General features: G+C 30.7%; 2 protein-coding genes across 9 annotated transcripts in view; one reads left to right on the top strand and one right to left on the bottom strand.

The window, feature by feature from the left end:
• The first annotated feature begins 1729 nt into the window (after positions 1-1729).
• Lkb1 (Lkb1/serine/threonine kinase 11) lies at positions 1730-9532 on the top strand. 3 transcript variants are annotated; one of them, XR_015810976.1, is made up of 7 exons: positions 1730-2310; positions 4397-4582; positions 5368-5504; positions 5575-5760; positions 5830-6119; positions 6192-6236; positions 8538-9532. XR_015810976.1 is itself a non-coding variant. In XM_088194496.1 (7 exons), the coding sequence occupies exons 1-6, from the start codon at positions 1744-1746 to the stop codon at positions 6227-6229; spliced, it is 1281 nt and encodes a 426-aa protein (XP_088050622.1). In that variant the 5' UTR covers positions 1730-1743; the 3' UTR covers positions 6230-6236; positions 8538-9532. The 3 variants fall into 3 exon arrangements, 2 of the variants coding, with proteins under 2 accessions (XP_088050622.1, XP_088050621.1); XM_088194496.1 differs by having other exon boundaries at positions 5830-5996; XM_088194495.1 differs by lacking the exon at positions 6192-6236 and having other exon boundaries at positions 5830-5996.
• Positions 9533-11339: 1807 nt separating this feature from the next.
• The window catches only part of LOC148231114 (very long chain fatty acid elongase AAEL008004), a 51521-nt gene continuing 36203 nt past the window's right edge, over positions 11340-26657 (bottom strand). For 2 of the 6 annotated variants that reach the window (XM_088194048.1, XM_088194049.1), the window contains exons 3-10: positions 20850-20918; positions 20543-20625; positions 20238-20345; positions 19886-19966; positions 17286-17342; positions 16976-17218; positions 16755-16910; positions 11340-13104 (exon numbers count right to left, since the gene is read on the bottom strand). In XM_088194048.1, coding sequence (XP_088050174.1) covers positions 12910-13104; positions 16755-16910; positions 16976-17218; positions 17286-17342; positions 19886-19966; positions 20238-20345; positions 20543-20625; positions 20850-20907 — 981 coding nt within the window. In that variant the 5' untranslated portion in view covers positions 20908-20918 and the 3' untranslated portion in view covers positions 11340-12909. Of the gene's footprint in view, positions 13105-16754; positions 16911-16975; positions 17219-17285; positions 17343-18575; positions 18660-19885; positions 19967-20237; positions 20346-20542; positions 20626-20849; positions 20919-24710; positions 24973-26657 lie in introns of those variants that run through there. The other 4 variants (XM_088194045.1, XM_088194046.1, XM_088194047.1 and 1 more) reach the window with 3 other exon arrangements.

Raw genomic sequence — 26657 nt, 5'->3', positions numbered from 1 at the left:
GTGCAACTGATTTTAAAAGTAGTATTTTGAGGATAGTGATTTAAAGTATTAAAAACATAATCAAGAAGCACAGTAAGACGAAATATAGTAAAATATTATAAAACTGTCTCTGTAAAAAATAAAAATAGAAACGTAAAACCGAAAAAGAAAAATAACAAATTTACATTTAAAACTAATAAGTTTGCAAAAGAGGGAGTTCTCAGTTTGTTCGTAGAAGAAAGCTTGAATATACTCTCTCTCTCTCTCTCTCTCTCTCTCTCTCTCTATTGCACTTAAAGTTTTGATGCATGTCTGTTTTCTTGACGATCTAGTATGATTTTTCATTTTTATTTATGGTATACAAAGCCGGTTTCATGATATTTTGATATAATATGTATTATCGTAATTTTGGATACTTTTAAATTTTGTTGTTTTGTTTATTACTAATATGTTTTAATCTAAAAAAAGGCTTGAGGGACAAATCGAAAAACTTAAATAAATGTGTAGCATTTCTTTCAGGGACGTCATTTAAAGGGCCAGGTGGGGGCATTTCCCCCTCTTGACTGTGGCCAAATATGCTTGGCAATTAATTAAATACGATAAATTTGGATGAAATCAAAATATTAAAAAACGACCGTTGACTGGCTAACTTTTGCCACCTCCTGAAAAAAGCTAACATGACATTCCTGGTTTCTGCACCTCGTCACTCTTCTATGCACACTTTGATTAGCTGCTGTTATATTATTTTTTCTATAGTAGTTACCATACAATTGTTTTCGCCGCTGTCTTTCAGTGTTGATCCATTATATTTTAATGGCTTACAGTAGAATAATACATTTTGAAGAAGTTACGTTTTCTTAATGTTCGGCGATTAAAAATGAGAATAATTTAAATGATCAAATTATAAATACCTTGTTTCATAAAACTAATTATTTATGCATTACAATAATAATAAACGAATGAATGGATTTAGCAACATTTTATTTATAGTGTTGTGGGAGCCTAGATTTGCTATGGCCAAAAGCTGGCGGCACTTAAGTAGCACTGGCGTGACGGTTTTAATTTCGCCTGACAGCCCTCGGCCCGTTCGCGCACGTCTCGTGTTCGGGTCCCGTATATTTACAAATAACTACGTAAACAACTCATATCATCAATAAAACATTACTGCAGCGGCTCAATCTGTGTCTAATTGCCACCCGTCACCATCCCGTCGCCAGTGTATTAAAATATATAAACAACGCATTAGCGTTTCGTTAGTGTAATTAAGTATGAAGTTAGGCAATCATATTTTTAGGTGGAAAAAAATAGTTTATAAGAACGGATATAAAAAACAACATGAAAGAAATTATTGCTTTAAAAAAAAAATTTTCGAATCAGATATAAAATAATGATTAACATATGGAAAATATAAAATTGTAGAAAACGATGGAGAATATATAATTTAGTAAAAGTATTTGACGTTTAACCAGCACCTTAAAAAAACGCAATGACATATAGGATAAACTGAGAGATTTTGCTGGATAAATAATAAAATAAATACATTAGACTTTTGTCATATTTTTTAACCTTTCCTGTCACAGATCTTTATGGAAGTCGGGTAAATAATATAAAAATAGGTGAATATGAATAAAGTAAGAAAGAATATTGTGTTACGAGCAAATCCAAGATGGCGTCTTAGGTGGTCGTAACAGTCGTTGTTATGGTCAGCGGTGCGGCGTGAGCGCGGGGGTGGGGGCGCGGGACGGGGGGCGAAGTCGCGGGGCGATGGACCCGCGCGTGTGGCGGGCGGCGGAGGACGCGGAGAGCTCGCCGCCCGCCGACAGCCGCGAGCCGTCGGAGGGCGGCGACGACAGCGAGGGCGGGGGCGAGGGCGGAGGCGCCGACGGCGGCAGCCCGGATTGCGCCTGCGCCGATGCGGACGCCAGCTCCGTCAGGTGGCTGGACGACGAGCAGATCGACCGGTTGGACGTGAACTTGGATACCACCAACCTCTTCTTCCAGCGGGTGGACAGCGCCGAGGTGATCTACCAGGCGGAAAAGAAGCGCTGCAAGATGATAGGCAAGTACGTGATGGGCGACATGCTGGGCGAGGGCTCCTATGGCAAGGTGAAGGAGATGCTCGACTCGGAGACGCTCTGCCGGCGCGCCGTCAAGATCCTCAAGAAGAAGAAGCTCCGGCGGATTCCCAACGGGGAGCAGAACGTCGACCGCGAGATACGCCTCTTGAAGATACTCAAGCACAAGAACGTGATTGAGATGGTCGACGTCATCATCAACGACGAGAAGCAGAAGATGTACCTGATTATGGAGTATTGCGTCGGCGTCTTGCAGGTATTCATTTTCCATTTCCTTATTCTCTATTCTATATTCTATTTTCATTTTTTTCAAAATAAAATAATTAAAAAGTACCATAACAGTTTTCTAATTAATCACATTTCAATTAACCTATTATAAAAAAATCAAACAAACCACCGACATTGGACTTAACCTAACAACTAATATATACAAAATTTAAACCAAAGACTACGCAATAGGTTTACATCGTCAAATGTGATTACATGTATGGATATGGAAATTCCACTTACTTATTCCCAAAACTTGTTATTAAAATATAATGTTACTTTGCTTGAAAAGATTTTCTAACAAAAATAGACAAAGGCCTTTAAATTAATAATATTTTCAAATAACATTATGTAATCATTGACACTTATATAGTGTGACGTTTTGTGAAAAAAGTTCTCATCACTAAAACTTGAATTTACTATTTATTTTTTATATTAATGATTTTAAGAAAGCGGATAATAAAATGTCGAAAATGCACTACAACACAGTCAGTCAGATAAGATGAAATATTTTTTAGTGTTATATTTCTAACAGGATGTGTACAACTACTATTTATTAATATTATTTAGGCAAGTTGCAAATAAATCAAATAATATAAAATGTTGTGTTTTATTATTATTAAGCAATGTTGTGAACCTAATTTTAAATTATTATTATTTTATTATTATTATTATTATTCAGTAGTTGAATTATTCCTTCCCGAAACGGTCGAAAATGTGCATGAAAATTGGAATTTGGTCTTAAGTAACCCATTTATTTCACCGTTTTAAAATTAACCCAAATAACAATAAAAATGTGCAGCGTAATGAATTTATTTATTTCATTTAAACATTGTGTAGCACACAGCTACACAATGGTTTCAATATATAAATCAAAACGAAAGTTGAGAGTCCCGGTATTCATACACTCACTGGCTATTCTTTATAAATATTGATTAATGAATTAATAATTCTTACTATTTAATATAAATTCTGATCATCTAATATTTCTTCTGGCCACTTATATTCTGACCCAAAAAATACGAGCCTATGGGTATTTGGATACTTATATATGACTTTTAATTTACCACTATACTTATGATTGTAATTACGAATTATATTTAATAGCTTCTTCTTTGTCCAGTACCTTACCAATTTATTAAAATGAACATGCTACAGCTGGCATATTAACTTTTCTAGAATCGACAAATCTATTTCATCATCTTTTCGTTGAAAAGCCTATTCAGACTGAATCTTTATTATTTTGCTGTAAATTAAAAAAAATTATCCATGGAATTCTTTAAAATTTTATATGTAGCTACAATAGAAATTTAAATTAAAGAAATAAATCTCTTGCAAGCTTTTATATTAACTAAATTAAAAAATTAAAAAATCGAATTAAGTTTTTCCAATAATATTATTCAATTAATATAAAACAAAAAGATAATTTATAAACTGTTAATTCAGCTATCAAAACACTTTGAGAATAAGTCATGTCAATGATCACAGCAATTATTATTGTAACACCTATTTTTACATAACAATGGGACATTTTAATGCTAAGAAGGTATTATTAAAATCAGTTTTATTAATATTTTTATCGGAATAATGAAAGGTCCCAATTGTAAAGTGACCGACGTACTTATGATGATTTTCACTGTGACGGTCTATAATTTATAATACTACAATAAATCAAAATTGATTGGATCAACATCCAAAACTGTCTAAAGTAGGTCATACTGAGATTTTTTCATATCAATTGTTTTAATTATTTGTATGATATTTTACTTTTACATGTACATCACATTTACATATATTAACATAACCAATAATTTACCACTCAATTTCAACATAGCCGTCGTTGTCGAATCTGTTTCAAGAACGTCCAATTGTAAATATGACTTTGATTAATAAACACTATGCATATGAAACGATTGATTTTTATTTCTAAAAAATATGCTCGTTAATTATCCGATACCTGCAAATCCTTGAAAATCGACGAAATAAAACAATCGTAACAATAACGTGTTTTAATTAATATTATATTTCACTTGTCCGTATGCGTGTATAATAATATTGTTATTTGTTTAATGCAGGACATGTTGGATTCGACGCCCAAGAAAAAGTTTCCTCAACACCAAGCTCACTCGTATTTCGTCCAGCTCATGGACGGATTAGAATATTTACACGGTCAAGGTGTAGTTCACAAGGACATTAAACCTGGCAATCTACTTTTAACTTTGGATCACACGCTTAAAATATCCGATTTTGGCGTCGCAGAGGTGAGAAAAAAGCGATCCAAATAATATATAATTATCGACGTTTCTTGCAGATCACAACAATTGACATTGACGATTACTTAGGGACCTTGAGCCATTTCATTGCGTCGAGTGTATCTCCGGTGTAGAATATATTAATCTTTATCGCTCCTTGAAAATGCTGATTATTTCATATCTATCATTGAATTACAATAATACAACTGAAATCTAATTATTATTTTTACCCTTATGCGTCGATTAAGTATTTAAGAAAGATGTTATAGTTCTAAAAAAATCTATTCAAATTTGTAGATCTTAACCCTTTGGATGCGAAACAACAATATATCGTTGTTCGTCATTATATAAAATAAATGCTAACAAATATCGCTGTTGCATGAAACAGTTTTTGAATGAATTTAATTATAATATTGTATTGGAAGAACTGATGAATATGTAAAAAAAGAAGAATTTTTAAAAACACTAGCAGATAAAGAGTTAAGGTGATACTAATAGTTTTTTTTTGTATTATCCAATTAGTAATTCCCAAGCTCAAAAAATATGTTGAAAATAAAATAATATTTAATTATATATGTATTATATATTGCCTTTGTGTCGCATGCCTGATTTGTGTTGTCATATGTCGGCACATCAGTATTCATTTAGGAAAAACAGAACTTTGATTTCAAAGTAATTCGTAGCATTATTATCAAAGACGTGAAAGATGTTTGTAAAAATAGATATAAATATACAATCATTTAACCCGTATACGTTACTTCGTCGTTTAATTCTAATCTATTTCTATATAATAGGCACTCGACATGTTTTCTGCCGGTGATATTTGCCATACGGGTCAAGGTTCGCCAGCATTCCAACCACCGGAAATTGCAAACGGAGCTGAAGATTTCGCCGGTTGCAAAGTTGACATTTGGAGCAGCGGAGTCACATTGTTAGTGTGGAATCCATACAAATTACTTAATCTTTCATCTATATCGATCTAATTATATGTATTTTTTTAGATATAATATTACTACAGGATTGTATCCTTTCGAAGGTGATAATATTTATAGATTATTCGAAGCGATCGGTCGAGCGGAATATACGATGCCAGTAGGTCTCGGAGAAGCTTTGGAGGATATTCTAAAAGGAATGCTAGAGAAAGATCCCGATGTTAGACTGTCTATTCCTCAAATACGGAGACAAGCGTAATTATAATCAAATCATTGCAAAGTATATTGTATGTCTTCTGTGTTTACAGTTTGATCTATTTTTAGATGGATGCAAAGAAAGCCGCCTCACCAAGGGGAAATTTGGGTACCTATTCCACCCTTCCAAGGAGACTATTATCATAACATGACTGTTCTTCCGTATTTAGTAGAATATCACTACGATGTCGGTAGAACGGACGATCCGCAGTATTATTCCGAACATGATCTCAACGGTGAGAAATTATTTTGTTTGTAAGCTACACGTGTAATATATCCATATATGAAAGATATCGCTAAAATACCCTACTTCGGAAGATGGAATTAAAACATATGGGATCTATTAAAATTATATTTTAGTATGTATTTCTGAATATTTCTGGGAAAATTATTTTATTTTTATTTGATATTTTTAATGAATGATTTTTCAGAAATATTTACAAGCGGAATGATAGCTATGCAATTTTAGATATTAGGTTTGTTATAAAACGTTTTTGGTTTTTATGGGTTTTACTAATGTCTCCTAGTCGAGATTGTCTGAAGAGAACTTTTTTTTTTCTTGACAAAAACGAATGTACTCTTGATCTTTGGTCGACTCGAGAGCTGTTTATGTAATTTCTCACAGCTCATAACAAACTTTGTTCCCCAATAACTTTATATATTGCTTTTTTAATGTATTTTTCTGCTACTAACTGATTAACTATTATTTTAATTATTGAAGTATGTTTTATTTTTTTGTGATTTGCAAAAAAGTTAAATAGCTGATTTGTCTACTAATGTCTTTAAGTTAGTAGTCGGAATATGCATAAAATAATAATTTAATGAAAGGAAGTATAAAAAAATATTGATAATCAAAACAGGTGAAAAAGGATGTTCTGAAAATTAAATAATAAGCATTTTTTGAGATTGACTTTAAATGCTCACTGATTAATTTTTCAACATAGTTACTAGGGAACGAGTATTTTTATTCCAAAGTAATAGAAGTCTTGTATCTGATCTCTTTTTCATGACAGTTCTTACGAGACTTCTGGACGTTGATATTTAACGAATAGTCTCTAATTTCAGCAGCATTTTCTCGTAAACACTAAATTAACATCACACTTAACGTGATTAGGAATTGTCATTTTAATAACTTAAAAGCACCTAGTTATTGCAACTGAGGTTAAGTACTTCCCCGTCATGTGAACCCTAGCGGAAACAGCAGTGTTTTCAACTGATTAAAAAGAAGCTCATATTTTTCAGTACAGAATTTTAAATGTGGTTGTGGTCACAATTTATATTACATGGGTCAGAATATAAGCGGTCAGAATAAATGTCAGATGGTCAGAATTATTTTAACAGATGTCAGAATCATTTTTTCAGTCAGTATTATAAAGAATAGTCAGTATTTATATTATATAATCTGTATCTAACCTCAAGGTCAGTTTTATATTGACAGATTATCAACATAATAATACATGGTCATTATCAAGATGTTTTAGGGCCAACTTTTTTAGTTGGGCTGACAACATTGTCAAATATCAACACAACAAGCCAAGCATGCTCTCTGCCGCCGCTCTGTCGTTATTCCCACTTGGTTTGTCGCTCTGAATATCTTCGCGTCCTACATACAATTAAATAAATTCGTTGAAAGTTATTCATGGGGTGTTCACTGTTCCAAGCAAAGCTCTCGTACCTAATCTGTCCAACAGTTTAGGTGCAAGTGAGGATGAAATTTCTAAAATAGATAATTTATTGCCCATTTGTATTTATAAATGTTATAATATTTTTTTAATTCACATGATCGTTCTATATTTTTATCAGTGGCGGCTTGTAAGAATTTGTAGTGAAGGGGCTGCAGCAATAAAAATTGAAAAATTAAACAATATATCCCTAATACAATTAAAATATGTACTATATAGGATATTGTAGTAGACAAAAATAATTTACATAGTTAAGTTGACTAGGTTACATACATACATAAAAATATTTAAAACAAACACTAATTTTATACTGGGAGGGCTGCAGCCCATATAGACGAACCAATATCTATTTTTATTCTAACCATTTGATATTTATTCTGATCCTGAATAATATAATTATGACCATTCATTATTTTAATTCTGATCGTCCTAAATTTTTGTTCCGACCATACGTTATTTTTATTCTAACCATTTAATATTTATTCTGAGCAATCCAAGGAATAGCTTTTCGTAAATTAACTGACTGCAATGAACAAAATATTCAATGTCTTGTAAGCATATCAAGACGTGTTTAGTCTGCAGATGTGGATTAAGTGGATTCTTTTTTTATTTTTTTTGTTATTTTCCATGCTATAACTTGGACTTGTACACAATATCCTTGGTCGCGGGCTGTTTCCATTTGTTATATATTCAACCTTTTCAGATCTTCGTTCACGAAGACCATCCTACCTAAGTCATCCTATTGCTCTCTTTTACAGTTTAACACTTTAATTGCCGAAATCCGTTATATCGGCTTTCGTTACTTTGCCATTAATTTGATAAGAAATAATCAAATACATCTCTAATGGGATTTATAGTATTTGTTTCAGAAGGAAATAACATTTATTATTATATAATACATCGATATTTAGATAGTAATACCAAAAGGCTCGGCAACTAATGTGTTAAATTGTCTTAAAAATATCAAATCAAATCTCGATTTAAATCGTATTGCTATATAAAGCTTAGCATGATTTCCAATATTAACAAAATTCATTTGTATCATATTTGCAATAATTTAATGGTATTATAAGATGTATGTTTTTTGATTTACAGAAAAGAAGAGAGCGTATGAATATTCAGAGGCGAGCGAGTCACCTGTCGTCGAATATAGACATGCAAACGGATCGCATGCTCAACCTGAGAGCGCCGAACCTAAAAAGAAGAGATGGCGCAAACCGATTTCGTGTATGTCGACAAAGAAGTTTCACTGTGAACTGTCATAATTGTTTTTAAATTGTAATTTCGTGTATCGATCGATAAAGTATAATATTATATTAATATACATAAATGTTTATATTATTTTTTCGCGTCATTGTTGATTGATTTAGTTTGGTTTTTAAATATAATAAGTGATTCAGGATCACCTTGTGCAATTACTATTGTAATAAAAATGTCTAGTTAAATGTTGACTTTAAATATTGATTCGATTTTATACGTACACGTATGATATATAAATTGTTCTTAAGATGTTTTATTTATACCTCTGGATTGGAGTACTTATTGCTGTATGATTTTTTATCTTAAATTTTTTACTTAGATATTATATACATATTTTTATACACTTGCCCCTTTGAGGTTGTTTTTTTTTTGTTTTGATAATCAAATTGTTTTTTTTATGATGTCATTATATATATATATACATGGTTGTACTCAACCCGGCCGTATGTACGCATTGCATAATTATGTACAAAACCTCCGAGTTGAAAAAAAGAAAAACGAAGCAAAATCGAACACAATGACATTTCTTAAAACGTAATCTAGAGACCAAATTTTTTTCATTACCTGTATTAAAAATGTGTAAATAAAATCCATATTATGTAACACATAGGTACGTATGTATAAAAAAATATTGTAAAAGGTTACTGTTGTTGTAAATAATGGTTTTGTTTAGATTTATATTGTATGCGTTATATTAGAAATGATATAAAATTTAACGAAGGTGCGGCGTTGTAAGGAGGGCATGTATTATAATTGAATTACTATGTAATTTCGATGCGTGGCTGTAAAAAATCAAATTGTGCACTGAAAATAATATCATTTTAATTATACATTGGTACTTTTTCTTTCTACGTTTGTAATTGTTGGCCTTGAAGCGGTGGCGGTCAATGGGTCAAGTGAGTGCTTAATTAAAGTTATAGCATTGCATTTTCCATTCATGGTAATCTTGATAATGATTTATGTAAATTAAATTACGCTAATGACAAATTTTCCATAATTGTGAGGTAATACAAATCAAATACATCATAGGTACTTGACTTGTGAACAGTATTGTATATTTAATTTTGAAATTGTAGTAATAGAATTAGTGCAGATTTTTCACTGTTTATTATATTAAAATCTGCACTCCACAGCTGCAGCTTTTCAAACCTTTAAAAAACTACAGATGTGTACTTGAGCATATTGTTATCCTTAATCTGATTGTATTTATATTTACTTGCTATAAACCGTCAAATATATGAATTGCCAATTGTGGAATCAACTATAGCTGGTTATTCTTTCTCGTGATGGCTTCGTTCAGTAGAAATCTAAGTTGCAGTCAAATTGAAGAAGTCGTAGAGGTAAGGTCGAACGGTTTTGTGACATACTTTTGAACTGATGCCGAACTGTCTGCATCGACATCAAGAAAAGCAGTTAACCCGGTTGAAAGTAGCAGGGATTGTCTGTTGACATTATTGAACCAACACGTCCTCTGCTCAAAGGTCTCATACGACAAGTTCTAGTTTTACGTATTAGTCAATCCAATACATAGTTTAACTCAGTTAGCAAGTCTCAGCATGAGTGATTTGTACTAGAAATCCGAATCCTTATATAGTCAATCTCATTTTTTTTTACGATATTGTATGCTTTTCAGCTGGTAGATTTTACATCCCAAATTTTATAGTAAAATAATCTGTGATTAGTGTAGTTTTATTTCGCTTTTGGCGTGAGAATCTCAGTTCAGATTATTTTTTGTTAATTCAACTGAGGGAGACATTTTTTTAATTGACTCCTCTAAGTTATTATTTTGATTGGGCTTTGTCAAATGCCTTTTCGAAGTCACAAAACACTCGAACAAGAATATTCTAAAATGTTGCATTGATTCTTATCTAATAAATATTTTGCTTCTTTAATATGTCTAAAGTTCATAAGTAGCAATTAAGTTTTAGTTTAGTTAAATAATAAATGAAGGCTACAGTCAAATATATTTTTTTAAGGTTTTCTAACCTTAGGGGCTGTGACTCTGCAGCCAAAAATACGCCGTTGGAAGTGAGGCGTAGATGCTCAGTAATATTACAACAGTGTGTCGTTGTCACAACTGGTTAATGATCTATATTTATTTTAATCGCTCCATATCTATACTGAATATTTATAATACGATTCACATGTATTAATGACAATTATTTATTAATGAGAAACACGTGTAAATAATTAATTACATACAATTTAATTAATTTGTAACATTTGTACAAAAATAAATTCTTGGTTGCTATGCGAATTTATTTTTTAGTAAAAATAACATATAGTTAACTTGTTGGTTCCAACAGAACAATTTATTTATTAGAAGTTACAAAAAAATAAGGGTAGATCTTTTGTTGATTTTAGTCTTCAAAAAATATTTCAGAAAATTTACATTTTTAAGTGAAGGAATGCTCATTACCCTCAAAAATTCATTTTTACCCTATTTGGGGTAATTTACTCCCTGTTTAGTGAATGTTATAACTCAACTTCGATAAAAATATCAATTCTTTCCTTATTTTATAAAATACAAAATTATTCTCAAGTGCTATTGATATCACAGATTCATAAGTATTTAAGAATTGTTTGGTTTATTACCCTTTATGTACTATATTAGTAATAAAATATTAAAAATCAACATACTTTCAAACCCGTTTATTGAAGTAAAAAATAATAAACATGCCTTAACAATAAATATAAATAGTTACAATGTATTTCTACATACACAAAATTTACAACCACAAAACGTGGAATATTCAGGATGGGGACGAGGGGCGGGAACGTTGATAACATTTTGTATATTGACGATTGCACAATTTCTATATAATTATACATATATGCATATAAATGTGTATATTTCATATAAATAATTAAAAACATCATTTGACTTATTTCTATAAAAATTCTTTGTTTACAATATATATATATATATTTTTAATACTTTGAAATTGAACAATTCGTTAACGACGTTTTATTGTCGAATTAATACATTATGCTAAAAAAACTGTCGCCATGTTACGTTACATAAAAAAAGATTCGGTTAAGGCATATATTGTCCTGAAAAAATATATATCTTTGCTATATAAATTATATAATAATAGTTACACTATTCCTAAGTGTTATCACATCGTGGATGTTCGATACTTGGAAAACGTTAAAAAGAGCTTCGTCGTAACAATTTTCGTTTTACCACTATATAAAAATATTTCACAACAATGACACATATTGTATCGGAATGATGATCGAGACTAACTCTTAGAGAAAAAAAAAAAAAAAACACATTAAGAATGGTAACCATGCGCGTTGTTCGTTTTTATGTTGCGATATTTTATATAACCTAACACCGACTATGCGAATATGTTACATTAAAGTTAAAAAAAATTGAGCACACGAGACGACTCTCTGATGATATACTTAATTTGACTTCAAAATTAATATTTTAAAAATCTTACAACAAAAAAAACAATATTATATTACAATATCTATTTTTTTTTCATTGTTAAAAAATTGTTCGTATATATTTTTAATATAAAACCGCTATAAATAAAATATTGACACTATAAAAATAATTTAAATAAATTTTGTAATAATGAAAACACAAATTAAAGTATTCGAGTCAATAAAAAAACACATAGTTTACATATATACATACATTTTGTTACGTAGTAGTGCAAAATGAGATACGTTTACGTCTCCGTGACACATGCTGTCGGAAGAACATACATAACGCGCACAACCGATAAGTTTTAATGATTCCTAACGAATAGTCAACATCGAAATTCGAATGTGTCAAGATTCTTATTGCGTTATCGATCAACATTCGATGTGCGGCAAGCGACTCTTCAACGTGAACATATTTATGAATACTCAATAAATATCATATATAAAATTTGTGAAAGCAATGATTGCCGTTTTAATCTCTTCACAATCTATACAAAAGCTATAAAATAATCATAATCAACATAATGTCTTTTGCACTATAGACATATATATGTACACCTTTTTCTTTTTTTTATTATAATAACACTAAAATATAACAATATTTGATAAATTTCATTTATATTTTTTGTTTCATCATCATATTTTAAATAGTTCATCATCGACACATATTACCATTATTCACAACCCTTTCTATAAAAATAGAAGTGTTTGAAATTAGTAAGATAAAAATGCATAAACTATATATACAAGGCAGCATGAACATTGTACATCAGTTGACTACTGTGTGAGATTTGCGCACGTGAAGATCGTTAGCCGGCAGATAATAATCGGCTGCTTTCGAGCTTTGCGCTGATCCGTTTGGTAGTGATGAACCGTTCGCCGAGCCGTTGGTGTATCCGTTTGAGTAGTGTTTGCCGTTTTCATGAACGGTTCCATTCGCTTTCGCAGCTTTCAGTGCCTTGGCCTACAAATGAAAAAATACATTTTTTATTACAAATCTAATCATTATGATTATACAGGTTTCCCCAATGCGTCATGATGGCCATTATACAAACAATAACAAACGTTAAAAAAATAGATCTGGTGCCCATCTAAAATAGATGAGCACAATCCCACATGATTTTTTCTAGCTCCTCATAACTATCGCTGAAAACATCTTTGTGTTTGGCAAGCTTGTTGAGAAGCTGCTATTGTGATTGTAATGGATAGTAGATATGTTACCATTTTCAGTTCCTTAAATGTTGTAAAAAGAGCGATAGATGTGTGGATAAACAAGAGGGTCTAATAAAGTTTATTTTTCGATGGGAAAAGTGCATAGTTTTAGATGAGGAATTGATTGAAAAATGTATTCCTCATTTAAGACATTCACATCAAAACATTATTGATAAAATTATCTCAAATATTCGAGAATTTACCAATCAATGTCTGATTTAACCCTGCGGTTATGTGGTCTTTAGAATAACCATATTGCATTAAAAAATCTATGTTCGTATTTTTTTCAACGCTACAGCACCTTAAAGAATATCTAATTCTTTCTTCAATGATGCTTTTGAATTTGGCAATTCTCGCTAACGTAGCAGAAGTCGATATATTGGATTTCGGCAGTTGGTAAATTAAAAGTGTAATTTATTAGATAGTCAGTAGAATAAAAAAATAGCATTTGAATAGTAGGATTTTTATTTCATGTTACTTATTGAAAAGCTATTATGAAAGAAGTTGAAAATTCATAAATATTACAAGCTCATTTCATCTAAATTCAAAGAGAAAAAAAAACTTGTGGTTTAAAATCGATAATAATAATCCGATAGAGTTAAAGTAAAAGATATTAGAAATGCAATCCTAAATTAGTTGCCCGGGCAGAATTTCCAAGAATTAACCCTTTGGTTGCCGAACCTTTTAGGATTACTATCTAAATATCGATGAATAACAATAAAAATGTTATTAGCATCTAAAACAAATACCATACAGCACATTAAAATATATATTAGAATATTTTTCTATGATGACGTTAGGTCTGGCAATTTTCGTTAAAGTAGCAAAAGCTGATTTATCAGATCTTAGGAACAAAGGATTATAATCATCCTCCGTTGTTAAATGAATACAATGAGTTAATCGCTTAAGGACGGATCCCGGCGTTATACATATGTTAAAAATATGTGCGTATTTTTCATATGACAAAAAACATTTCATGGTTTTTCCTTTGGGTTGAGTAATTTATTCTAGTAATATATTTTAATTCTAATGCATATTTTGTTTTATTTCTCAGAATTTAAAACAATCCGCAAAAATATAATGTATTATGAATCATTATTTCGATTGTTCAATTTTATTATTATTATATTATAAAAAACAGAAAACTTTTATTAAAAAAATAACTATTTTAAGAAATATGTGCATTTAAATAAATAGTTTGTTCCATAAAATTAATTCTTTGTGTATTTTTTTAACGAAAATCTCCAAGTTTTTCAGTAACAGTAATGCGCAAACAATTCGTTTTATGGAACGATTATTTTATATGTACATATGTATAATATTATATATCGGTCATTAAAATTGTCCTAAAAAAACGTGTTTTTTGAAAGAAAATGTTCTTAAAAAAAATTGTGTTGTATATTTATTATTTATTTAAAAAAAGAGAAGAAAATAATATCAGTTTTTTAACAACTTTTAAAAAATATTTGAGGTATGATGCGGTTAAATAATAAATTTTTCAAAACAATTCAATGTTACAGAAAAATATGCATAATGCTGCACATATTTTCAACCCAACATATAATTGCGAATGTCTGAGAAATGAGTAAATGAATGGAAATGTTGAGTCAGGGACGTCCTGTGGGTATAGGCAAGTTGGAGCAGCAAGTCCTAAGGAGCGGTAAATGATCACAGAACAAGTTTTGAATATCTCAAAATATTCTTAGCACACGAATTTAGTTTACAATATATGGCATTAAATGACATTCATTTTTCTGGCCAAATTCAAGGAGAGAAGCAAATGCGCCCCTCCCATCTGCCCCTCCCCCCTAAATTACGTTCCTGTTTAAAATTCACGGCAAAAGCAAGAAAATCGTTTTATTGCAGTAGCAATATTTGTAACAATATTACGACTTACAATAAGTGAGAATTGAATGAAGCATATCTAAACTGAATTTTGACCAAACAATTATCCATTCTCAGAAGTCAAAAATCCACATCAAAAGCAATATAATTAGGTCGGCACTGTTGCAATTTTATTGCTTTTGATGTGAATTTTTGACTTCTGAGAAGTGATAATTATTTTTGCACCCTCCTATTGACCAAAATTTGGTTTGAATATATTTTATGAAATAAAAATAATATAAAAATCGACCACTGATTAGCAAACTTTTACCCCCCCCCTTAGAAAAAGGTAAAATTACGTCACAGGGTACTATTGACGAATTCTTGCAGAAATATTTTTGTTATAGTTTAAATGTATGTCTATTTTTAGATGATTATTTGTTATTTTATTTTTTCATATTCAATGTATACTTTACGGAACTTGTCAAATTGACGGGTTTCTGATTTAATTTGTATCAGACAGTATATTTTCTGGATTTTTTACGACTTTTTATAATTGAACAATGCTAATATATCAGCACTATAATTATTTTCGGAAACTTCTTATTTCTGAAAATTTGGTCACTATACCTATTTTTAATGAAACAAATATTTATACCCGTAAATCTAGTGTTAATACATATTTTTTTCAATAATTTAATAAAGTTGAAAAAATTATATTATTTTATAATTTTACCATAAGCTTCGCTTATTAGAGCCAGCCGTTTATTTGGGACAAAATGTGTCCCGATTAAGCAGAATCGACCGTACACACAGATATTCTATATTGTTTTCAAGCAAGCAAAAATCTGTTTCGCTCAGATTTGTATACTTAAAGGAAAGGATCTGATTTTGTTTCTGTTGAACAATTGGTTTCGTTTAGTGGCTTTGAAGACAATATCTTGAAGAAATTATTTTATTTTTAGTCGAAGATGAAAGTTAATTAGTTGTATTTACTGAAAAGCAGTGACAAACATTATGATGACAAATTGGATGATCCTCTAGTTTTTGACGGAGAGAAGATATATTATCCTCTAACATTTATTCGTTCGATTCTAGTAATTCTGGAATAAAGATTGACATTGGAGATAATGCACGAGAAATCGATTTATATAAAATATGCACAGACAATGAATTCATTTTATTTATAATCGTTGCTAAGACAAATCGGCAATATTTCTACTGTACTGAAATGAAAGGTCCAAAAGATGGAAGGATATCGATTCAGACGAAATATATACATTTATCGTATTAGTATTTTTTAACAATTTATAAAAATCATAATTTTTCTAAATGTGTCTTCAAAATAAAGAGTATTATATTTGTTTATTATAAATATTTTTCATGATCAGGTTAAAGAAATAGTGGCCGTTAAAAAAATAAGAATGCACGGTAATTTATGTGTATCCCCATTTATCTTACACGTCCCTATCTATCATTATACTGCTCTAGCCAAAACATTTTTAATCCAATTATGGCCATTAAAATGTGCATTACCTGATTAATTTTATTGTCACAATTCAATTAGTTCATCTTTACCTTACGGGACTTGTCATACGCCTGCCTGTAGAACTCCTTAAAGAGGAAGAAGAACATAACGGCGTGCATTCCTATCCACCAAACGAACGCCCTTGGATAATTGCAGTCGATGAACAACAATTGGAAGGCGTGCACCATGATTGCGACGAATTGCAACTGTAATTATAAATAAAAAAAATTAATAACACATCGCAAAACCTAATTCAAATATGAAAACATACCATCTGTAGGCCAGTGAGGTACTTTTTCCACCACAAAAATCTTTGGAAACGGGGTCCGAATGCAGCCAGGAGGTAGTAGCTGTACATGATGATGTGTACAAAAGTGTTCAGGAGTCCGAAGAAGGTGCTATGGCCGCCCGGAGTGAACTTGACACCGAACCACACCGACATCGGCATACAACCGTGATGGATGACGTGGAGCATAGACACGTGGTTGTTCTTTTTTCTTAGCACGAAGAATATCTACAAAATGTAATTTCATCAGAAAAGATTCTATTTATTTAAATTTAATATATAAAATAATATTTACCGTATCCATGAATTCTGTGAACTTCGAAAAGTAATACCACCAACATACGTGTACCATCTAAAATCATATTTAAGACGTCAATATATATTTTATTATATAAATATATTTAAAAAAAAATCTCGTTTGCTTCTTTATTACTCAATATTTAAAATAAGTATGCACAAAAATATAAGGATTTTTCGGCATGCTCGTTCGAAATGCTATAATATTGAAGATAATGAAATATTTAACAAGCTTTTATTAACGTATGCTTCTAATTGTATTCTCTTACAAGAGATTTTACAAAACTGCAAAAAGATAGTTGATATGTTTTAATTTTGTGAAAATATGACGTTTATACCTCTCTGATAAAAAAATGATGAAAAGCCATGGTGAGAATAGATTGTCTATTCTTATTGATCAAATTAAGATTAAAAATAATAATAATAATAAATATCTTCAAAATTCTTAACTTATGAGTAAAAAAAAGTATATATAAAAAATATAAATAATGCGGGCATCACTCTCTCGGTTAAAAAGCACATAGCACCGCAAGCCTTGAAAGGGTTAATTGCATTGTTTTATGTTAGTATTTCAGTTAAGTATAAGTTAGTTAAAAAAAAATATATTTAATAAGTGAGTTAAGTAACTAGATTATAAATAATGGACACCAATGAGTATGATCATGAAAGATAAGCGCTAAGGATGATCGGATGATTGAGGATAATTATATCAAGCTTTTTATAATTATTTAAAAAATCTGTATCAAATTAAAATCAAAGTGTAGCAAAACAGATTAAAAAATCAAGCTGTATATAATATATTTTACAAACCATAACATGCTCGATTGAACTCCGAATTTAATATATACAATATAAAATCTTGATACAAAATTTAGTTCAAATTGATAGAAAGCTTCACCGTAAATAGTAATAAACACAAAATTTATAAAAAAAAAATGACACAAACACAAATCACAAGAGAGATAAAACAATATAAACAGAAACTTTACATAGAGAATTTTACAGTAGAATAGATTATTTTAAAACGAATACTTATTAATGATATTTTAGAGTTGAGTATTTTTAAATTATTAATCGTATTATTCACAACATTTAAAACTATATGTGAAATATATACAAAAATGCATTCTACATACACAATAAGCGAAAGCAACGTTTCAAAGTCGAATACATGTGTATATATAATATAAATATATATATATATACAATACGATTGAAACTGTTTATAGAAAAAAAATTAAAGTAGACATTAGATGCGTTGCTTTCGTAAAATGAAATATGAATTAACCCTTAGAGTGTCCGGATGATTGGAGTAGTCTACTGGCTGACACCTCAAGCTGTAGCGGCCAGTTACCCAACCTGACATACATAACTGAAACAATCAAACTCTAACGATGTAGATCGATATTCGTTCAACAGTTAAAATATTTCATTTGTATTCAAAAAATATATATGTATTTGTTACTACTTTTGTTATCAGTATGCTGTTGTATGAATCATGTGTATTTGTATCTTGAAAGATTTAATATAAACCTTGTCATTGAACGGTTAATAACAAAAAGTGAATTATAACTAAACTTATTCTGAATTTACTGAGAAGAGATATATGTTTTGATTAGTGTTATGTAAAATTATTTTAATAATAATAATAATTTAACTTGTCAGAGATGTGAGACAATATCTTATGCGAATCATATAAATAGTATAGATTCGATAGCCAACTTTCCGAACACACAAAAATATAAATTTTTAAAATAAGTGGATGTCAGTTGTAGCATGCTTATTTTACTCAATTGACAAGATAATGAACGACAAAGAAGCTACTTCTGAAATTATCTGGATTATTACACTATAGTCCTATTATGCTGTTACGGAATATTTAACCATAAAAATAGTTGTTTGTTGAGGCATTGAATACGTGAGTCTGAAAGATCAGAATTAGTAAATTTTATATTATTATAATTCCAATCGATAAACTGTTTTCCTAGATTTTCCTAATCTCATGGATGAATATCTAAATAGGAATAAATAGATAATGCAGTGACATGATTAAGTTGCAAAGACAGTCTCTCAATGTGAGATGTGTTCAACAAAAAACATCACAAACATAAATTAAACCAGAAACAAAAGGCGAGCAAAGACATATACAAAAGCTCATTAAATAGATGTAAAAAAATATATTTATGATATACTGAGCGTCTTATTGAATTTGACAGAAGAACAGCGATATTTATTCCACAGTTTGAGACGGCAAAGACAATATTTACGTACGCATCTACAAAAATCTCTTCTCAGTGAACAGACATTATACACACAAATAATATGAATCTCGATTATTGACATTGTACTGCGCTTAGATGTAATTAACCAATTCTTGTTTACTCACTACTGATGGTGTGGTGTAAGTATTTACATATGCATTAAAAATACGGATGATGTTGTATTATAAAATTATCACAGAACCCACTAGTCCAGTTGAAAACTATCGTTTTATTATGTTCTTTTCAGCTAGATGAGATATATTAAATTAGTGAGAGAGTTGAGGCCAGTGACGCGTCTTTCGAGTAGATTTATAATAAATCCGGCCGTTGGACTTACGCGCATGGCTGTCGGCGAGTGGGAATTATCAACCGGCTGGCAAGTGAAATTGTATTCACCCCACCATCCTCCCATTAAACACTATAATTTGGATAAAAGAAATTTTGACCATTTTGTGAAACACATAAAAATTAGGATAATATGCATATAAGTGTAACTTAATGTGGTATGTTAGAATAAGATAAAAAAATATATAGTATGTTGTTGGTGGTGTTGGCGTTTGTATCTGCGATGAGATATGCGCTGTAATCGAATTGTCGGTGTTACGACGAATCTATTTCTTAATCAGTATTTATAGAAAATAAATCTTCATTAGAATGTTGTGTTAGAGATTAATCAAAAATTAAGTTACCTCGTAGAACAACCAGCTGCTAAACAATACTTGAAATAAATTATAAACTATTAAAGTATTTTTTAGTTGGAGTGGCTTTCTATTCTCCATTATTCGGGGACCGAGGACCTGAAAAAGGACAATGTTTAATTCAACAATTGAAATAATTCGATGCCGATTGTAAATTGGTCAAAAATTTGCATAATTAAAACCGTTTATTAAAAAGTTGTATTAGGAAAATTAAACTGAATACATTTAACTTTTGACCAATTCTGAATCATTATATGAATTGACAATAAACAATACAATCATTTGCAAGTGCTTACCTTGACTAAATATACATAGCTAAGGCATATTAATAGAGTAGGAAACGGCGAACTCATCAAAAGCCAGTTATTTGTGCGTGGATCTGAAAATCAAAGAAAAAGTGTGAGTGTTACCGTTTTTTTTAAACAATGCGAATAGTTTCGCAAGAGGTCAATAAACCGGCTAAACGACAATACTGCCGAATAATGGTTTAAATGTAAACATCTTTACTGAGGGGTCAATGATTGATTTATAGGGCATTAATCATAAAATTAGTTTTCATTCCTTAGAGCACCGTCATATTAATATAATAAGATTGAAACTCACCGCCGTGTTGGTTCATGATGGTGTGGATGTCATCGATGTAGCGGAGTATTAACGACATTTTGGAAGATTCTGAAACAATTAAAATATGTTATAATAAGTGAACACATCATTCGATTTAGGGTTACTAAACATATTCGTATTCTTCCTGCACTTTTTAAACTGATTTATATTAGATTCTATTTGGATGACACAAGTCTTTCACTTTTCAGGAAGTCAGACTTTTCATTTTATGATCTGTTAACCCTAATTCGGTTTGAAGCATATATATTATTCTATTTCTATAACCATAATCTTTGCTCTCACATCTACAATAATAATATTAAATTACTTTTAATTATACTTTAACCTTTTGTTTGCCAAAATCTAATCTTTTGCTACTTTGGATAAAATAGCCAGATTCAACAATATCAATAAAGAAAGCATAGAAACCATTTTATGTTATTTGTTTCAAGAAAAAAATAATGTATGGAACATATATTATTTTTATCATGCAATGAATCGATATTTAGAAAATAATCCCAAAAGGCTCGGCAATCAAATGGTTAAAATACATATAATGCATTGAAAATTAGCCGGGCTTTTAATTTTCATTTTATGAATTAGTAATCCTAATTAGTGTTTGAGGGCATTGAAAGTCCACCAAATGTTATTGAATGGTGGACCTACGGGAGATCATTTATTGCATGTTAATTTTACCATTACTTTTACCCTTTTATCTATCCTGTATTTTGCAACCACAATTTTATTTTATAAAAGCCGTTAGAGCAGAATTTCGGATAATTTACCAATCATGATTCAGTTTGTTGGAAATATGTGCAGGGCCTCAGGAAAGAATCATATGCGAAGCCTCCCGAAACAAAGGTACAAATAATGCATATACATGATTTTATTAATTATTAATTTTTAAATAGCAAAAACATATATTTCTTTTGTACTAAATCGCTTGGGAGAAATACTAATGAAGCTCCATAAAATATGTAGTGCTACGGGGGGTGGGTCCCGCTCGTCCGGCCGCAAAAAGCTGAGTGCCCGCCCATTGGGTTGGACTCGTAGGGCTCAAGTACTGGTAACGGCAGTGGCGCATGCAATGGATGCGACCGTAGTTATACTCTGTACGTCTAAATATATTTTTATATTGATAAAATCAAATCAATGAAGATCAGATATTTGCATTTTTCACCTCTGTAGATTGAAAAAACAACAGCTTTAATCGAATTCTGTACAATAATAACTAACCACAGAGTCTGTAAGGAAGGACTCCATTTTAGAAAGATTATGCTGTTCGTTTAGTGGGATATGTAAGGAGTTATTTATATAAACTGCTACTAATAAACCATACAATCTCCGAGAAAATGTATTATTAACAATCGGATCGGCCAAACCTAACAGAAAAGACATTATTTTTAACTACAACATGGCAAATGAAGAGTATCATCTGTTCCCTGGTGTACAAAAATGAACGGTTTAATATAAAGGATGACGTTCAAAAGAAGCTTGATTTATTCTTTAGCTAAAAACTGAAACAACTATATTGCCAGAGAAAATTTAAGAGCAAGATGGGAAGAAGTTGTAAATAATATTAGAAAATTACTAATTAATTTTACGTAATTTTTCATAATTATTTCTGTTGTTATTTATATATTATTAATAATATGTAATTTTTATATTGCATTATAATAAATTATAGAAAAAATCTCAACGTTTTATTGCGTTGATTTATTTTACTACTTTTTGTATCGGTATGTTTTAAAAATTTATTTTAACACTTTTCTATTATTAAATTTCGTTAATTTATTTTACGTACTTTTATATATAATTTGGCTTTATTAGTATTGTTTTCATAGTAATTCAGAGGCTCTCAATATTTTTTTATAAAATTAATATAAAATATTTTTCGTTATGCTCATTACGTATTCTTTAATTTACTAGTAGTAATTTGGATTGAAATCATTTACATTAAACCAAATTGAAAATTTTACTATATAAATATGTTTTTATTACTTCATCCATAAATGTAAATAAATTAGTATCTTAAGCTCATAAAATGATTCCTACTAAAATTCTAAAAACCAAATCAATCAGTTAGAAATCACTCCACTTATAATTAGCAACTGATTCTGCTAGCGAATGTTTGTCAATTCCTTTGGATGTTTTCTATAAGATTACATGTAAATAAGTCTCTGCTCTACAAAAATAAATCATTTTTTTTGCAATAACACCACATCTATCTAACTAATAATAAAAAAAATACATTGCCAATTAATACTATAGTTACTAACTAATTATATTTTTTTTAATACAAAAAATAATGCATGACAAACTTTGAATTATTTTTAATGATATTTAGAATCGACGATGTAGCTGATTCAACATAAATAAGTGGTTCTGGACATATACTGTTTTGAGACATTGCATGGCAATTCATCACTGGCGATGAAAAATGCAACATTAAAGTGAATCATATATATACTACGATCTACTGCCAACAAACCAAACTATCGATTCCACTAAGTACTGCCTACAATTGAGCAGAATTAGCCATAGTAAGGATATTGTGTACACTATAACAATGCCAGACTATGAAAACATTTATATTACCTTGCTCCATTCATCCCCTATTCATTCACTAACGACCCCTGAGGACTACCCGCCCTTACGTAGATATTTAATGTCAAAATTCTCAGAACAAAATTTTTAGAACTATATTTGATACACTCTAAATTTAATGGCATCCCTGCCCATTGCATTACAGAGGTTTTTAACCGCTATTGTCGCATTATGATCGAGTTGAACCTCATAAAGCATAATTGAGATTATTTTATCTCCACAGCTATTGTTGATTTAGGGCTTAAAATATCGCAACAAAAATATACTACTATTAACAAACATCGAAAGAAAAGTGAAATTATCGTTAATTTATTAAAAGTTATCCATTTTTGCGTATATATAAGAAAAAAAAACGTGAAGACTAATGGGACAACCTGATGTGTAAAATAATTGTTTCATAAAACGAATTGTTTGCGCTTTACTGTTGAGTGGATTAGGTGCGAGCGAGCGAGCGTTGGTCAGAACAGTGAACTCTGCAACGAATCTTTTCCGAAGAAAAATCAAAAGATTTACCTTACATAAATGTACAAACAAGTTTTCGACTGAACAGCACATATTAGATTTTCATAGCTTTTCCTAATCTCACTGAATATCTTGATGATTAGCTATTTTTTCTTTTGAATAACACATAGTTTTATAGATGACGCATATTTACAAATGATCATGTAAATGTAAATATATGCATAGATGGTAAAAATAAGTTATTTGAAATTAGAAGAATACGTTTGTCAAAAATTGAAAGACACTACATACCTATCGGGCTTCGGAAACGATAAAGCTTCCGATTTGAGTTCTCAGTGGCACTTAAGCGGTTTCAAATTCAAAACATGGTCTAAATACATAATTGACCCAATTCGAAATCGAAACAAAAAAAGTCGAATTAAATGCAAATCGAACGATAATATGACACCTCGCGCGCTCGAGTGGGTCGGAATAATTTGATTATTATTTTAAATTTGGCCTATGCCAATAAATACTCCATTATGGATATTGATATTGTTTTACAGGTTATGGACTCTATTTAAAGATCGATTCGAGACGAAACGTAATCGTCCGGCAAAACATATTATGCAACTGCCGGCCGCTCGACCTCGCGCGGTTAGTTCGAGTACAACAAAATCGCATCGATGTAGTGTTTATGCCAAATTTTTTACCATTTCAAACAGGGGTTGAGATAAGGGGTGGGTGAGGGAGAGGAACAGGAAGATAAGGCTCGAGGGGATGAGATGTTAGCGACGCAAATCTAGCACTCACTTTGTCACGGGAGAACCGGCGAATCGGCGAATCGGCAAATCGGAGAATCGGCGGCGTCGAGCCGAAACTGTTCGGTCTCGAGCGCGCGCACCCAGCCCGACCGCTCGCCCGGAACTGACACGTGCACGTGCTCGCAGCCCCCACCGCTCGTCGGCGACGATCGAGCGCGAACTACGGCCGTCGCTCATTCATGCAGACCCTTCGCGCCCAAATTCAAAACGAGCGACGAGCGACGAGTGACGTCATCGCTCGCCCGACCAATAAAGAGGGCGCTGAGATCGATTTTTCGCTCCTTTGCTCCAAATTCACTCCAAACAACTATTATTATTCCATTTTGTTATTAGTGTTGCCATCACATTTTTAAATATATTATATATTCAAATTTATAATCCTAATCTATCGCATAACACAACAGCATTTTATTGATATTCTTTATCAAATAACTCATTATAAGACATTTTTAGGTACTGGTCGATTTTATACCGGCCATCGCCGCGCTTGCACACATACACTGTAGCAATTATGCGCACGCGCGAAACGATATAAACCGCGGAAAATATGATAACTTTTGAATTAATATGCTAAAATTATTTTATCAGTGGTTTTAAATCTGTCATAAAATTTCTTTTATATCTAGTTTAAAAATATATTTACAAAGAAACTTAATATTTTGAAAATCAATATAATAAAATAAAAAATATACTGGTTTCGAGTATTAATTGATGAAATGTATTGATTTTGTTTCCACGAAGAATGATGCATTGAGCGGTGGATTCTGAAGGGAAAAAGTAGATCTTTAAATTTCATATATTTAAATTTAAAAAATATGTATTCTTATTCTATTTTCATTGAAAATTAACGTGTTCGAACTGCCTCGTGCCGAAACAGAAGTCGTACAATTCCTGCAACAACGTTTTGCTACATAAATACATTTTAATATTTAAATAGATTAGGTGCGAACGAGTGGCAGCGAATGAGCGCTGGTCAGAACAGTGAACACTCCATAAATATCTCTCTGCAACGAATATACTTAAAATGTGATTTATAATTGTATATAAATATTTAAAACGTATAAATAAAGGAATATTTTTTAGAATAAATTTGACCTCTGATATTAAGAAAGTACCCACAAAATTAACTTATTAATTATATTATTTCGAATAAATTGTGGTACTTGTTTATTATCACGGCGCCACGACAGTTGCGAAACGTCCATTTGCTGTCAAACCAAAATCTAACCTAAGTAAGTTAACCATCACACTGTTTTTATTTTCGCTTAGGTTAGATTTGCGATTGAATAGCAAATGGACATAGTAATAAGCAAGTACCAGAAGTATCTACCAGAATCCAATAAAATAATGAATATCAATATAAATTACATTGCTGTATCATTTCCGTAAACATATGATGAAAAACGTTTTTTTTGACGTTGTTATTAGATAGCATACCATTTTTATACCTACTAAATGGTCAATGGCTTAAAAAAATAAATAAATAAAGATACGTCAATTGGGTTTTAGTAGTATGATGGAATATTATATATTCTAAAAATTCATTTATTACTATTTAAATGTGGCTGTAAACTGATAAATAACTTAGATAAGAATAATAAAATAACTTAGATATTAAAACTGATAAATAACTTAAATACATTGAAAGATAACATAATTACTTTAATTATATACAAGCAATTTGATGAGTAACAAAGTTTTTAATCTTTACAAATGAGCGTAAAGAATGATATTAAAGATTAAAATCTTAGTATTGATCATATATCAGTAATTTTACAGTTCGAAAAACTCATTATTTATTTAATAGGCGAAGTTTTCAGTTGTAAAATGATAAACCAAATCGAAGTGAATTCGTAGACCTTAATAAATAACACAGACAAATTGGCGCCAAATGTCTATTTGGTGCATTAAGATATTATGAAATTTTTGGCTAGAA

Source organism: Plectrocnemia conspersa, unplaced genomic scaffold (genome assembly GCF_051122295.1).
Source record: "Plectrocnemia conspersa isolate PC_06_02 unplaced genomic scaffold, ASM5112229v1 ptg000010l, whole genome shotgun sequence".
Lineage (NCBI taxonomy): Eukaryota > Metazoa > Arthropoda > Insecta > Trichoptera > Polycentropodidae > Plectrocnemia > Plectrocnemia conspersa.
This window is presented reverse-complemented; position numbering and strand designations above follow the sequence as displayed.